A 14,000-nucleotide genomic window follows, 5' to 3' on the forward strand; every position below is an offset into this window, starting at 1 on the left:
GTCTCGGCACTGAAGAAAGGGAAAGGCTGAAGGAGAGAAGGGACACTAAATAAATTCCAGTCCTGGTGGGGAAGAAAGTTAATGAAAAATAATCAAATTAAATGAAATTTAAGTTTGCACAATGTCTGTTGTGGAGTCCCACAAGCCATTGCTGAGGAGAATCTTTTATGAAAGACAGAGGAACACTTCTTTGCCTCTGTATTATGAGAACTTTCTATGGATCACAAATTCATTGCACGAGGTAAGAAGAGGTATTCCCTACCCAAAGGCTTTGCCATATTCCAGAAAGAAAATATCAACCAATGGAAAGGTATCTACCTAGAAAGATAGAGCCATGATGTAAGGTAAATGTAGATACTGTCCTGCAGGGTAATATGCAGTGTAGAATGTTAATAAGAAAAAGCAAACTTGGCCTCTGGGTGTTTGTTAGAAATATTTGTACCTATGTTCACTGTGGCTTACAGAAGACAAATGAATGACTGTGTTTTCAAAAGGTTTTCTCCAAGTCTGTGTTTGTTGTAAAACTTGTTTGGAAGTAGAGCCCAGGAGCTCTGCAAAGAACCTATTTACTGGTAAGCAGTTACCTTTATTCAGTAACCAAGTAAGCTGATTGTTTCCAGGTAGCTACACGTATGATGCTTTTTTTGTCCCAAGGTGAAGTATTTAATGACTCTTAGGCATTTATGTGTAAGAACATAGAGTTTTTTTGTGGTCTCTTGTTTCTGAACACGGGAACACACTGAAAAATAAATGTATTCTTGTGAAAAATCATATTTAAAGGCAGCTGTTTAATTCCGAGTAAGTTTATTCTTATTTGTTCATTTCCTTGTATATGCACTGTGTGATTAATTGTTGATATGCACCCAGAGTATGAAATGCCGTAGTGAAATACTGTTTTGAGGTGTGAGGTAGTGCGGTCAGTTTTGCTTAAAATGTTTTTGTTTTTTTTTCATTATATGTGGTTATGATCTTTATTTCTTATTTTAACTTAAACTTTATTAGTTTTACAATAAACAATACAGCCAATCAGTGGGTGCAGTTTTTTTTCTAGGCATCCACCCACATAACATAACCATAAACAACAACAAAATCAACCCCTTCCTTATTATTCTGCTGTAATGTGTTAAGTACCAAGAAGCCCTTCTACTAAGCTGCGTTAAATGCTAACACGTACCTAACTCAGTTTAAAATGGCATATCATGGAATGTGCTCAGGCATCCTGTGGTAAATGCCGAATGTATGCACACTAACCATGCATATTTGAGGGGGCGTGTCTGGGGGGGCAGAGAGAGGGCATACCTGTGCTAATCAATTAGTGCATCTACACTAGCACAAGCTAACTGGTTAGCGCAGGATTACATGAACCCTTACCGCCTACAAAATAGGCGTTGGTAAGTGCCCATGCAGTAATTGTTTTTAATGGCTATGCACTAATGGCAACATTAAGACATGGCTATTAATACAAAAAGTGGAAAATTGGTCATTTTACTGCTATGGTAAATATGGCTATAATGTGCAGAAAAACCCACACAAGGTTGCACTAAGGCAAATTTTTGCCGCAGCTTACCAGGTTACCACGGGAGCACTTACTGCCACCTCAATGGGTGGCAGTAAGTGCTCCCTGCCACATGGCCATGCAGTAAGGATTATCTTACCATGTGGCCATTTGGGGGGGGGGGGCTTTTTACCCGCTGCGGTAAAAGGGCCCTGGCGCACAGAAGAAATGCCCCCTCTACTGCATGGCCCGTTTTCCCGCAGCTTAGTAAAAGGACCTCTAAGTGCTTTTTGTGCTAAGGGACATGGCATGGGTGGCGAATGGGCGTGAAAGCATTAGCCAGGTAGCGCACTGCACTTACCATGTGCTAATATGCAGTTAAAGTGGGATCACTTACTGGCTCCTAAATAGGAGGCACTAAGTGATCCTTATACTAAGGTGCGCTAATGGATTTAGCATGCGCTAATCATTAGCGTGCACTAAATCCAGTGGTGTGCTGGAGCCGGCTCGCACCAGCTCGCAAGAGCCGGTTGTTAAATTTTTTACCATCTTGCGAGCCGGTTGTTCTTCAGGGCGAGCTGGCTCTCCTCCCTCCCTCCCCCGCCCGAGCTACAGGGTCCCAGGCTCCGAGTCCAGTGTACATACCTGAAGAAGGCAACCACCCTGGTTGTCCAGTGGATTCTTCGGGGCAGGCAGAAAAGATCCCCAGTCTTGCCTGCCCGCTACTGGTGCTGACCCTCCCCCACTACCGGATCGCTCTTTAAAAATGGCCACCGAGACTTCCAGTGGCGGCCTCGCGAGACTTCTGCTGAAGTCTTGGAGGCTGCCCTTGTCTCGGTGGCCATTTTGAAGAGCGATGCAGTAGTGCCATGGGAGAGTCAGCGCCGGCAGCGGGCAGGAAAGACTAGGGATCTTTCCTGCCTGCCCCGAAGAATCCACTGGACAACCAGGTTGCCTTTTTCAGGTATGTACTGGACTCAGAAACTGGGACCCTGTAGCTCACGCGGGGCAGGGGAGGAGGAGAAGAGCAAAGCCAGCTTGCCTTGCACCAAAGGGGCGGGGAGGGGAGGGAGGGGAGAGGAGGAGGAGAAGAGCAAAGCCGGCTTGCCCTGCACCACAGAATCTCAGTCTTCCTGGAGAGAGTAATGCATTGCCCCTCTCCCAGGCTCTCTCCCTGGCTATAGCTAGCTCTGCAATTTGGGGGGGTGCAGAGGTGGACTGGGGAGAGAGCCCATTGTGGGGGGGGGCGTGCGCGCAGAAGTTGACCGGGGAGAGAGCCCATTGTGGGGGGGGGGGGGGCGCGCAGAGGTGGACCGGGGAGAAAGCCAGTTGTGGGGGGGGGGGGGGGTGCGCAGAGGTGGACCGGGGAGAGAGCCTGTTGTTAAAAATTTACCAGCACACCACTGGCTAAATCTGTTAGTGCACCTTAGTAAAAGGACTCCCAAGTGCTCCCGCATTAACTGCAGCCAGCTAAAGTGTGCCAGCATATGAAAATGCTGGTTCCCCCTACCCCACCCCCACCCCACTGGTTGCCACACAAAAGGATCCTTTTACATAGCAGTGGTAAGCACTAACACATACTTCCCGTGCACCAAAATGCACTACTGTGGGGTGCATTCAGGCGCCCTGTGATAGTTCAGGCATCTGCACATGCTGGGGGTGAGTTTGGAGGCAGAGAGTAGGCATACCCAGTGCTAATCGAAGCAGCTACATTGCCGCACATCAACCAATTAGTGCATGGTTAGAGCGTGAACCCTTTCCGCCTACTAAATAGGTGTTGGTAAGAGCTCATGCGCTAATGGGCATACACTAATTTGGAAACTAGCGCCTTGTCATTAATAGGGAAAATGAAAATGTAGCCATTTTACAGCTGCAGTAAAAATGGCCTCAGCGCATGGGAAAACCCAGGCGCTAATCATAGCGCAGGCCACCTTTTAGCACAGCTCAGTAAAAGGGCCACAACATTTGCAGCTGCTGAATGGTAAAGTCTCACGTTAGGCCACGGTAACTGCAAATTTTACTGAGTTTTAGTAAAAGGGCCCCTTTGTCAGTAATGAAGAACTCAGGTTACTTTGGAAAGCAATTTTTACAACACTTATATGAATGAATGAAATTTTATAACGGCGCACCTATAAAACTTTCCAATAGAAGTCTATTTTTTATAAAGCCAAACTTAGTTACATATGTGTCTTTACAAACTAGGCTCAAAGAACTATCCCCGGTAGCAAAGAAATGCTCTCAACCAAATTTACACCTGTTCTGAGGCAGGCACGGGGGTAATTTTATGATGTTCTTTCCCCTTGTAGAACCTCTTTTACACATTGGAAAGGGTTCTTCTAAAACTGTGTGGCCACATAACGCACATAAAAAGTAGATGCATGGAAGAGTGTGCCTACTTTTCCACGATCTGCATGTAGAGGATTCCAGGGACTTGCTTTGGGCAGAGCAGAGGCAGGGTTGTGATGAGCTCTCATAGTTTACAAAATAGAATGCATGCACAAATATAAACCTTTTCTGAGCAGAAGTAAATTTGTTCATAAGAATATTTGTGCAATGGAGGCTGGTTCTGGGTATGTATTTTATAAAGGTTCAAAGGCATGCGTGGTGTCGTTATACCATAAGCACCTTTTTGGACTTCTCAAATAGGCATCCTGTTATAAAATTAACCCTATGTGTATACTTTGTAGGGCAAGCAATTTGCTAAAAACACATTTCCATAGTTAAAGCAGTGTTTTGCGTGTAGAAATGAGCTTGATATTTACCATCAAATGAAATCAAGATCTTACAAAGTGAAAATGAAAGGAACTTTATTCTCTCCTTGGTCACTGGACTGTGGCGTCCCTCAAGGCTCTCCATGATCACCCATTCTGTTTAATGTAATGATGTCACCATTAGCTAACAGACTAGAAACAGCAGGATTCACAACATTCATATATGCTGACGATGTTACCATATACATAACCTTCAAAAAGAACATTTAAGACATCTTACAAAAGGCAAAACTGGGCTTAAATTTGATGGAAACCTGTGCCTCAGAATCCAAACTAAAGCTAAATAAAGAAAAAAAAACTAAATTCATGGTCATTGCCAGCCTATTTGATCAAAACAACTACAACAGTTTCACAATTGACAATAATCTGAAAATTCTAGGTGTAATTATAGACAAACTAGTAAAAAAGGCCCGGGGTCTCCCCCTCCCTCCCTCCCACCCAATTGCAGGGTCGGTCTCCCTCCCTCCCTCCCAGTTGTAGAGTCTGTCTGTCTCCCCCCTCCTTTTGTCCTCCACGTTTTAAGGTACTGTGTATCTAGTTGAAACAGCTTTAGACTTGTTTCAGATGGAACAACAATTTAAAAACGACAAGGTGAAGCAGCAGCTCCTAGGTTTGCTTGTTTTTGAGTGTATACCAATGATGGCTGCGTAGGGGAGTGGAAACAGAGATTAACCAATGGGCTTCCTTGCTTACCATAGACTTGCTTTGCTCACTTCCACTCAGTGCATTTTTTCTAGCAAAAAAGGTGCCGGTACTCAAATGCTAGGCCATCCTTCAGGCGTGGGGTGATCACTGAGGGACTCACCCCACAATAGTCAAGCCCCCTGCAACCAGTCAAAGAATCAAAGACTGAATTGGTGTGTAGAGCATGCACTCCTTCACTAAAATTTGGGGTCCATGGGTCAATTTTAGCAGACAATGGAAAAGGTGCCGGTACTCAGTACCCCCAAGTACCCCCTCAAAAAAAGCCCTGCTTCCACTCCTGTCTATTAAACGTCCTGCAGCATCTCATTGGTTTGCTTGCTTTGTGACTTCACCCGAGGCGCAGCCAATCAGTGGGATTCTTGACGTCAGTTTGATCTACAGCACCTAGCAGACCACGGTTCCAGGCAGGGACAGAACGTTGGAGGTGAGAATTATTATATAGGACATTTAACATTTGATAAGTTTCCTCAGTAATCACAAAATCTTTCAGGTCTCTTTGGAAACTAAAAAGAATCAGACCCTATTTTTCATCAGAAACATTCAGACTATTGGTACAATCATTAACATTATCCCAATTTGATTATTGTAATGCCATATATGCTGGCTTTAAGGAGTACCTGTTGAAAAAACTCCAAACAGCTCAACACACTGCAGCCAGGTTCATGTACAAAATCTCTTGTTTTGAAAGTGCAAATTACACTGGCCTCCCATCAAAGCGAGAATCACTTTCAAATTATGTATTTTCATCTTTCAAAAACTAAATGGCACAGCTCCAGACTATATGGCACCACTTAATAAACTTACCTCAAAGAAACACTAAATCTCAGACTACACCTCCTAAATTGCAAAAAAAGTGATCTACAAAATTGTCCAGTCTGCAGGCTTCACTTACCTAGGAACCAAATGGTGGAACTCCTTACCACCTAAAATAAGAAATAAATAGGAATATACTAGATTCTGCAAAATCCTCAAATCATTCCTATTCAAACAAACCCTCACAAAGAACAACTATATCTTAAACAATTAATTATTACCTGAATTGGTTATTACTCTGTTTACCATTAACTTTCTCTTTGTTTCATGTACAATTTCTCATTCATAATAGATTTTCTAAATGTTAAATATCCATAGCTACCCCAGTATGTTTATGATACTGTATTGTAAACTTGGATTCTTACAACAAATTACTTTTCTTATGCAATATTCTTTGTTGTGTATCCTATACTGTTTATTGTAAGCCACATTGAACTCAAACTTGTTTGGGATAATGTGGGATATAAATGTTATGAATAAAATAAATAAATAAATTGTGTGTAGGGGTCAATATTTAGTCCTTTGCTGCAGATTCAGTACCAATGGCTCTGCAAAGTTATTTTCAAAGGGAAACTTCCTGGAGAATTTCCCTTTGGAAATTTTCTGGTGTGCACAACGCAGATAAAAAAGTATTAATGGATTTTATACTTACTTTGCAGCACGTACAGGGTACACACTTAGAAAGCATCTGCACTCATTTTAAAATGAAGTCACTGCATATATATTAAGTACAGAAGATGAGGCTTTTGTGGATATTCCTACTGATAGGCTATGGTCTACTTTTGAACATGTTTCCCTAGCTTCTCTTCGCCCTTTAGTAAATAAATTGTCTAAATCTGACTGCCCGCTGGATCTTATTTCATCTAATCTATGGAGAGATCCTCTAGTTGAGCTACTGGCATGGCTTTTTTTTTGTTGTTAATACTGTATTAAAATTGGGCTTGTTTTCTCATGATATAGGGAAGATTGATCTTACACCCATTGTTAAACAGCTCAATGGAGACTTAAACTTAGAGCAAATGTTCCATTTTTTTTTTTTTTTTGCAAAGCTGATTGAGGGCCCTCTTTACTAAGCTCTGTGTTAACCATGTGCATGTGTTAATAGTGTACATGTCTACAATATCCTTATAGGTGCCTACACAATTAACGCATGCACTAATTGTAGGCACGTTAAAAATGCTAACGCGCCTTAGTAAACAGGGCCCTGAGTTTGATGTGAGTTCTCAATTAGCAAATTATATTGAAGAACACAGGGCCCTGTTTACTAAACTGTGTTAGAGATGTGTTTGCATTTTTAGCACGTGCTAGCTGTGTAGGTGCCCTCAATATTCCTATGGGCACCAAGGGAAAGGGAAATGGGACTTGATATACCGCCTTTCTGAGGGTTTTGCAACTACATTCAAAGCGTAGGAGCCAACTTTTCAAAATGATTGGGGGTGCCAAATGTTTTTTTTTTTTTTTACAGGTGGTGCATTCCCCCTCCATCTCCCCCTCTACCCCCTCCCCTCGACCCCCTCCTCTGTCCCCCCTCCCTCTCGTCCACCTCCCCTGTCTCCCTCCCTCCCCTGTCCCCCCTCCACCTCCCTCCGAGTTCCAGGCCCCCCTCCCTCCCAGGCTATCAATTAAGACAAGGATTGAGTTATACTATATTAGTACTCAAATATTATTGATGAATTACTCAACATTAATACATATTGTTAAAATAGCTAGCCAACAGTTCAGTTAGGTAATGTGGAAGGGCATTTTCGATATGATGTCTAAGTCGGACTTTGGACGTTTTGAGCTAAACGTCCAAAATCCGAAAAGGAAATATACCTATTTTCGAAAAAAGAAAAACATCTATCTATATTTTCAAAAATACCATTTCGAACAAGGTTTTGTGCTTTGTGCATTTATCTTTTTAGGCCATTAAAAAAAAAACCATACAAGTTAAAAATGCACAAAATCAAGCCATTGGGATGTAGGATGGGCCAGCATTTTTAGCAGACTGGTTCCCCAGACATCTCAGGAAAGCAATGGGGCACCCTAGGGGCACTACTGTGGACTTCATATAAATGCTCCCAGGTACACATTTCACCTTTGCTCCATTATCTTTGTCTGCTGAGACCTCCAAAACCCACCACCTCCAACTACACACCACTACTTTAGTTTACTGTATTTCTTATTAGTCGCAAGCTTTCCCAGACTGAGTTCAGTGTGACTTACATTAAGAGATCAAGTACATTATTACATTTTAGACTCAACACATTTCAAGAAGAAAAACATAGCCCTTATAGGTGAAAGGGTCACCTATATATGGGTAAAGTGGGTTTCTGGTGAGTTTTGGAGGGCTCGCAGTTTCCACCACAAGGGTAACAGGCTGGAGGAGGTATGGGCCTGGGTCCACCTGTCTACAGTGGACCACTCCAGGGACCTGCATGCTGCTCTAATGGACCTGGCTATAACATCTGAGGCTGTCATAGAGGCTGGTACGTACTATTTTTATTCACATTTTTTGGAGTGGGAGGGGATCAGTGACCAATGGGGGTGTAAAGTGAGGTCATCCCTGATTCCCTCCAGTGGTCATCTGGTCATTTAGGGCACCTTTTTGTGCCTTATTCGTTATAAAAACAGGTCTAGCTCAAAAAGCCAACAAAGCAGAGGTAGATTAACTTTCTATTACTGACCTTTAAATAGTCAAGGAAGCTAACTTGGAAACCACCAGGAAAACACATGAGTGGAAGGAGGAGGGAAACCAAGCACATGAGAGGTTGTTTCTATGGTGAAATGAATATAATTCAAGATACAGTTGACCCGATATTCACAGTGATTTAACCCGGCAGCAGACTGTCTTGCCAATCCACTACTATTTAGTGGCACTTAACTGGACAGTGCCACTGAATATCCACTGTATTTATTTAACAAATTTATATCTTGCTCCATCCATAGAAAAAAAACATATACAATACTTTACAAATATATCACATACAATATTGTCATACAAAAACAAAGACAGAATTCATAATAACAAGGTAATTATGGCAGCTGTAACAATAGATGAGTCTAATCACCACAAGCCTCTCAAAACAACATTTTTAGTTCCTTCTTCAACTGAACAAAAGAAGTGATACTGCAAAAAGGTACAGTGAGTTCGTTCCAGAGTTTAAGACCTATAACTCTGACTATAGACGTCCTGTTAGCTTAAAGTCTAATAGATTTAAAGAAGGAACCTCCAGTAAATCCTGGGAACCAGAACGAAGAGACCTGGCCAGTTGATAGAGTCATAAGCAAGAATAATCACCACAGCACTGTCTGGTTGGTGCCGGGGCAGTCTATGGGCAGAGCTAGATTTAACCAGTTAGCAGCAGGGGCGTAGCCAGACTTCGGTGGGAGGGGGGTCCAGAGCCCAAGGTGAAGGGGCACATTTTAGCCCCCCGTGGCGCCGCCAACCCTCTCGACCCCCTCTGGCACCGCCAACCCGCCGTCGCCTACCTTTGCTGGCGGGGGACCATAACCCCCGCCAGCCGAGGTCCTCTTCTTCTCGCAAAAGGCTTCCTTCCGTTTCAGGACGTCAGAAACAGAAGGAAGCCTTTTGCGAGAAGAAGAGGACCTCGGCTGGCGGGGGTTGGGGTCCCCCGCCAGCAAAGGCAGGCGACGGCAACGGCGGGTTGGCGGCGGGGGGGGGGGGGGTCGGGTGGATCATTGGCAGGGGGGTCCAGGGCCAAATCTACGGGGGCCCAGGCCCCCCAGGCCCCACGTAGCTACGCCACTGGTTAGCAGTGATGTTCACACCACTAACTGGTTAAGAAAGTGGCCAAAATTAGGACAGCAAAAAGGCCATCCTAACTTTAGTTGCTGAGCTAACCAGGCACTGGTCTGAATATTGGCTGGTGCCCAGTTAACTTCTGGGTAAAGGCATCTGGGTTTCTGGAGTCTTTCTCTTAAGCCAATGACAGAAAGCTCCAGAGCTGGGTCCTCCACCACCATAGATCACCTTGTATATCCCTAGTGGTCTAGGGAGGTCCTAAAAATAAGAGGTCGTGTGGTGCGGATATGCAGCCTCACACCCTTTTTTTGAAGTTGCTGTGCAGCAGTTCTGGACTGCATCATAGTAGTCATCGGGACCTTCTTCACCTTCCTCCTATCTCAAGCCCTGCAGCTGCTTCATTACAGACCTGCATTGGCAAAACACAAGTGAGTCACGGGACTGCAATTTCCCCCTCCAACATTACTTCTTGTTCCAGGGCACAGCCAGCAGCTACATGTACAGAGACTGTAGCCCTGAGACTGACTTGTGCTGTTTACCGCTGCTGCTGGTCTGGAGAAGCTGGATGAAAGGGGGAGGTAAAAGAAAGAGGGCAGATGCTGGGTGGAAGAAAGGGGAAGAGGATAGAGTTAGTGAAAGACTGGATAATAAGTGGATGTAGAATAGGAGAGCTGGGATGAGGGAAAGAGATGGAAAGCTGTAAGTAGATACAGTAATAGAAAGAAATTGAAGACTGGCTAGTAAGAATGGATTAAATCTAGACAAAGAGGCAAAAAAATAAATTGATGAAAGCTGAAAGAAAAAGGAGAAGAGAGAAAACATGACAAATGGACAGGAAATGCTGGCAAGAGACTTAGGAGAAAATGCAGGAAAGTAGAAACCAGAGATTGGGACCCACACAATTAGAAAAAGTAAATGGCCAGATAACAAAGGTAGGAAAAAGAATTGTGGCTGACGGTAATCTGCATTTTGCTGACTGCTACCAGTGTTAAACCCAGAAATTCAATGCCAGGCCATGCCTAGGCACAGGCATTAACTTTCCAGGTTTCCAGAGCCGGCTAACACATAGCCAGTTAAGTGCAATATGGGTTACCGCATAAAGATTGGACTGACTTTTATGTGGTCCTATTTAAGCATTTAACCTGGTCAGTTATGTTCCGAATATCAGCACTTAACTGGCAAAGTGCTGACTCTGCCTCTAGAATGCCCCCCAAATAGTTGTTTTTCAGCCTGGCGCTAACCAGTTTGCCACTGAAAATGACTGATTAGTCCCATGCAGGCAATTTAATGGGCTAGGAACCATTTCTGGCCAGTTACCTTGCATTACATATTGACCCCTTTATTTTTCATTTTGGATAAAGGAATGGTAATAAAGATTAATACATAGAAACAGAAAATGGAAATAAGGTGGTATTTTTATTGCACTAATTTTAATTCATTTTTATTAACTTTTGGAGAACAAAACCTGGTACCATAACAGCTATATTGTCCTGACCCAAGGAAGGAGGGTTTTGACCTCTGAAAGCTAATTTAAAAATGTTTTAAGTTAGTCCAATAAAATGGTATCATCTTATTTTCCATGTTTTGTTTTATTTGTATTTGTTAATTTATAATATAATTATTGGAATATGTGGGTTTTTGAAATTTATGCCTTCTGTCTTTATATTTTGCACAGTACAGAGGAACATGCATCACTTTTTCTTTCTCTGGTGTTGCACTGTATGCAGGGTCTGGCTTCTTAGGGGTTCAGTTTAATTTTTGTCTAATATACCTATTTTTAGTGTGTGGTTACTTATTCTTTACTGGGTGAGAGTCTGTGTTCTGCATGTATGAAAGAGACATGGGACCTGATATCCAGCCAGTGGCTGGCAGAATTTTTTAATCTGCCACTGGTGCTAAAACCAGAAACGCAGTGCCTGAGCCTATGTGGACTTTGGCATTGAATTCCTGTTTTTTTTTTCTTGTTTATTTTTTTTCAAGCTAGCTAACACATGACCAGTTAAGTCAATATTCAGACTTAACCAGCCATGAGTTATCTGTTATAATTATATATTATAATGATAGAATTGCTATATACACGGTCCTATTTTTTTTTTTTTTACATTTGTACCCCGCGCTTTCCCACTCATGGCAGGCTCAATGCGGCTTACATTTATCTGCTAAACCTGGCTGGTTAAGTTCTGAATATTAGAACTTAACCAGTCATGCCCCCAGAGCATCCCTAATGTAGCCGACTTAAAGATCACCACTTACTGGTCATTTTCAGTAGCAATAACTGATTCAGTACTGCTGAAAATGACCAGTTAGCCACCGACAAGGGAGCTAACTGGCCGGATGGTTTTCTGCTAACATTGTCTATGCAGGATCAATCTGTTCTAATTTGGCTTGTTTAGTTTTTTCAATAGGTTTATTGATGATCGAATGCCTACCACAATGTTTATGGTGTTGTCTTCTCCTAGGTAGGCCCTTGTATGACTTGTGGAAATTGCAGCTATTATGGTATGGCAGAATTGCTCTGTAGGTCTCTCTCAGGGGCAGCTGTCCTGAGTGACATTTGTTGCATTTTGTATTACTTCATGGTATGCCCAGTACTGGATTTTGGATGTGGATTTACATTACACCTTTCTCAGTAGTAGCTCAAGGCAAGTTATGAAGTATTTTCCTGTATTTGGAGGGCTTATCTAAATTTTTTTACCAAAGACAGAGGGGGGTTAAGTGACTTGTCCAAAATCTCAAGGAGCAGAAATGGGATTTGAACCCTAGCTTCCCTGATTCTCACCCTGTTGCTCTAACCATTAGGTACAGATATATATTATCTGTATTAGCTGTACCTAATGTTTGGTAACTGAAGGCTAGCAAAGCTGTGACCTAGTGACTATTTGGCAACCTACCAAAAGCACTGATAGGTAAATCATTTTATGGTTTCCAGTAACCTCAAGATTTCTGTTACAGTGCTGCTGAACATTACTGCTCGCATGGTCAACAGTAAGATGCAGAACTGGGGAGCTAGGGCTGGCTGGGATCCAAGTGTTAAATAATATTCTGTTTACTATGTTGTTTATTTTGGCATTAATTATTTTGATTGTTTAATACATAGTTCCCTGGAGTTATGGAGTGTATAAAGTATGCACAATATCCTCAGTAACAGAGGTGCTGGGGAAGGCAGATAGTAGACACTGAAGTGCTCCTACTGTCCCCCCCCCCCCTTTTTTTTTAATAGTACTGCTCGTACAAGGGGAGCAATGCACCCTCTAAGCTGCACCTAACATCCAATAGCTGAATAAAATTCAGAGTACCTACAAACATAAAGTGAAACTACAGAGGAACAAGTAGGCAAAGCATGGCTCATGCAATTATATCCAACCTCCCTGTGTGTGTTTATATATGTGTGTGTGGATGCGCATGCACGCATGCCCATATGTGGACATCTGTGTTTATAAGAAGTGTTCACAGGGTAATCTGATGACAAATTTTTGCTCACATTAACTCAGAGGGAACATTGGTGTGCAGGCCATTTTGAGAAAGGAGCCGTGACGGGCAGGAGCAAGTGGGCATCGCTCCTGCTGGTAAGAGAGATGCAAGGTAGGCCTGGAGGGGCTTATGATGGTGGTGGGGAGGGGCTGATCTGAAGCTTTCTGTCATTGGAGGTGGGAGGGACAGTGATCCAGATCGCGGAGGAGAGAGGGGGAATCGGGGTGAGGGCATCTGCTTCAATTTATGAGGGCCCTGGCTGATATTCAGCCGCATAAATGTCTTATGTGAGTCCTGGCTGATTATCAGTAGGATTCAAATAAGCTCCAGCACTCAGCACATGCTGGCATGGCCCCAGATAGTCAATACTGGTGTCCAGAAATGGCCCAGAATATCTGACGCTAATTGTGCCCAAGGCAGCCAGTATTTAAAAAAAATGCTGACTGCCTCTGGCTGAATATTAACCAGAGTATGTTCATTTCATAGGTATTACAAATGTGTATATTACTGTTATCCTAGTTGCAGCACTGTTTGTATATCTGACAGCGTGCTAGAATTGTTTCAGCGCTTCAAATCAGCTGTTTTTGTTGATGTTCAAAGACATGTCAGAAATCATATTGAAAAAGCAACAGGCACTCAGATGGCACCATTCAGATCTTTTGTATCCACATATTGGTTGGCTAAGCAGCCTGAATTTATCTCCTCTGTTTACTGATATAATATATTTGTCCTTTATAATAGTAATAACACAGGAGGATTATAATTTGTACAATATAATCATCCTGTTTTATTGCTATTATGTTTCTTAAACTGAAACAAAACAAAACACCTGGGTGATAGTGCAGTAGAAATTACTTTCTAGGACAGGTAGAAATTCAGTGAGTGTGTAATATTTCCTTCAGAGATTCAGATCTCACAGAGATAAGTACTAATAAAAGAAGCAATCTTTTGAAAACAAAGGTATCACATTTATTAATGCAGGTCAAGATCTTAACTTCCG

The 14,000-nt window shown here is 42.7% G+C and overlaps 1 protein-coding gene across 1 annotated transcript in view; it reads left to right on the forward strand.

The window, feature by feature from the left end:
- The window catches only part of LOC115461014 (signal-transducing adaptor protein 1-like), a 140,460-nt gene continuing 126,460 nt past the window's right edge, over nt 1-14,000 (forward strand). Inside the window, 1 exon segment of the mRNA XM_030190520.1 lies at nt 1-241. Within this exon segment, the coding sequence (XP_030046380.1) occupies nt 122-241 (120 nt within the window). The 5' untranslated portion in view covers nt 1-121.

This window comes from Microcaecilia unicolor, chromosome 2 (assembly GCF_901765095.1).
Source record: "Microcaecilia unicolor chromosome 2, aMicUni1.1, whole genome shotgun sequence".
Taxonomy (NCBI): domain Eukaryota; kingdom Metazoa; phylum Chordata; class Amphibia; order Gymnophiona; family Siphonopidae; genus Microcaecilia; species Microcaecilia unicolor.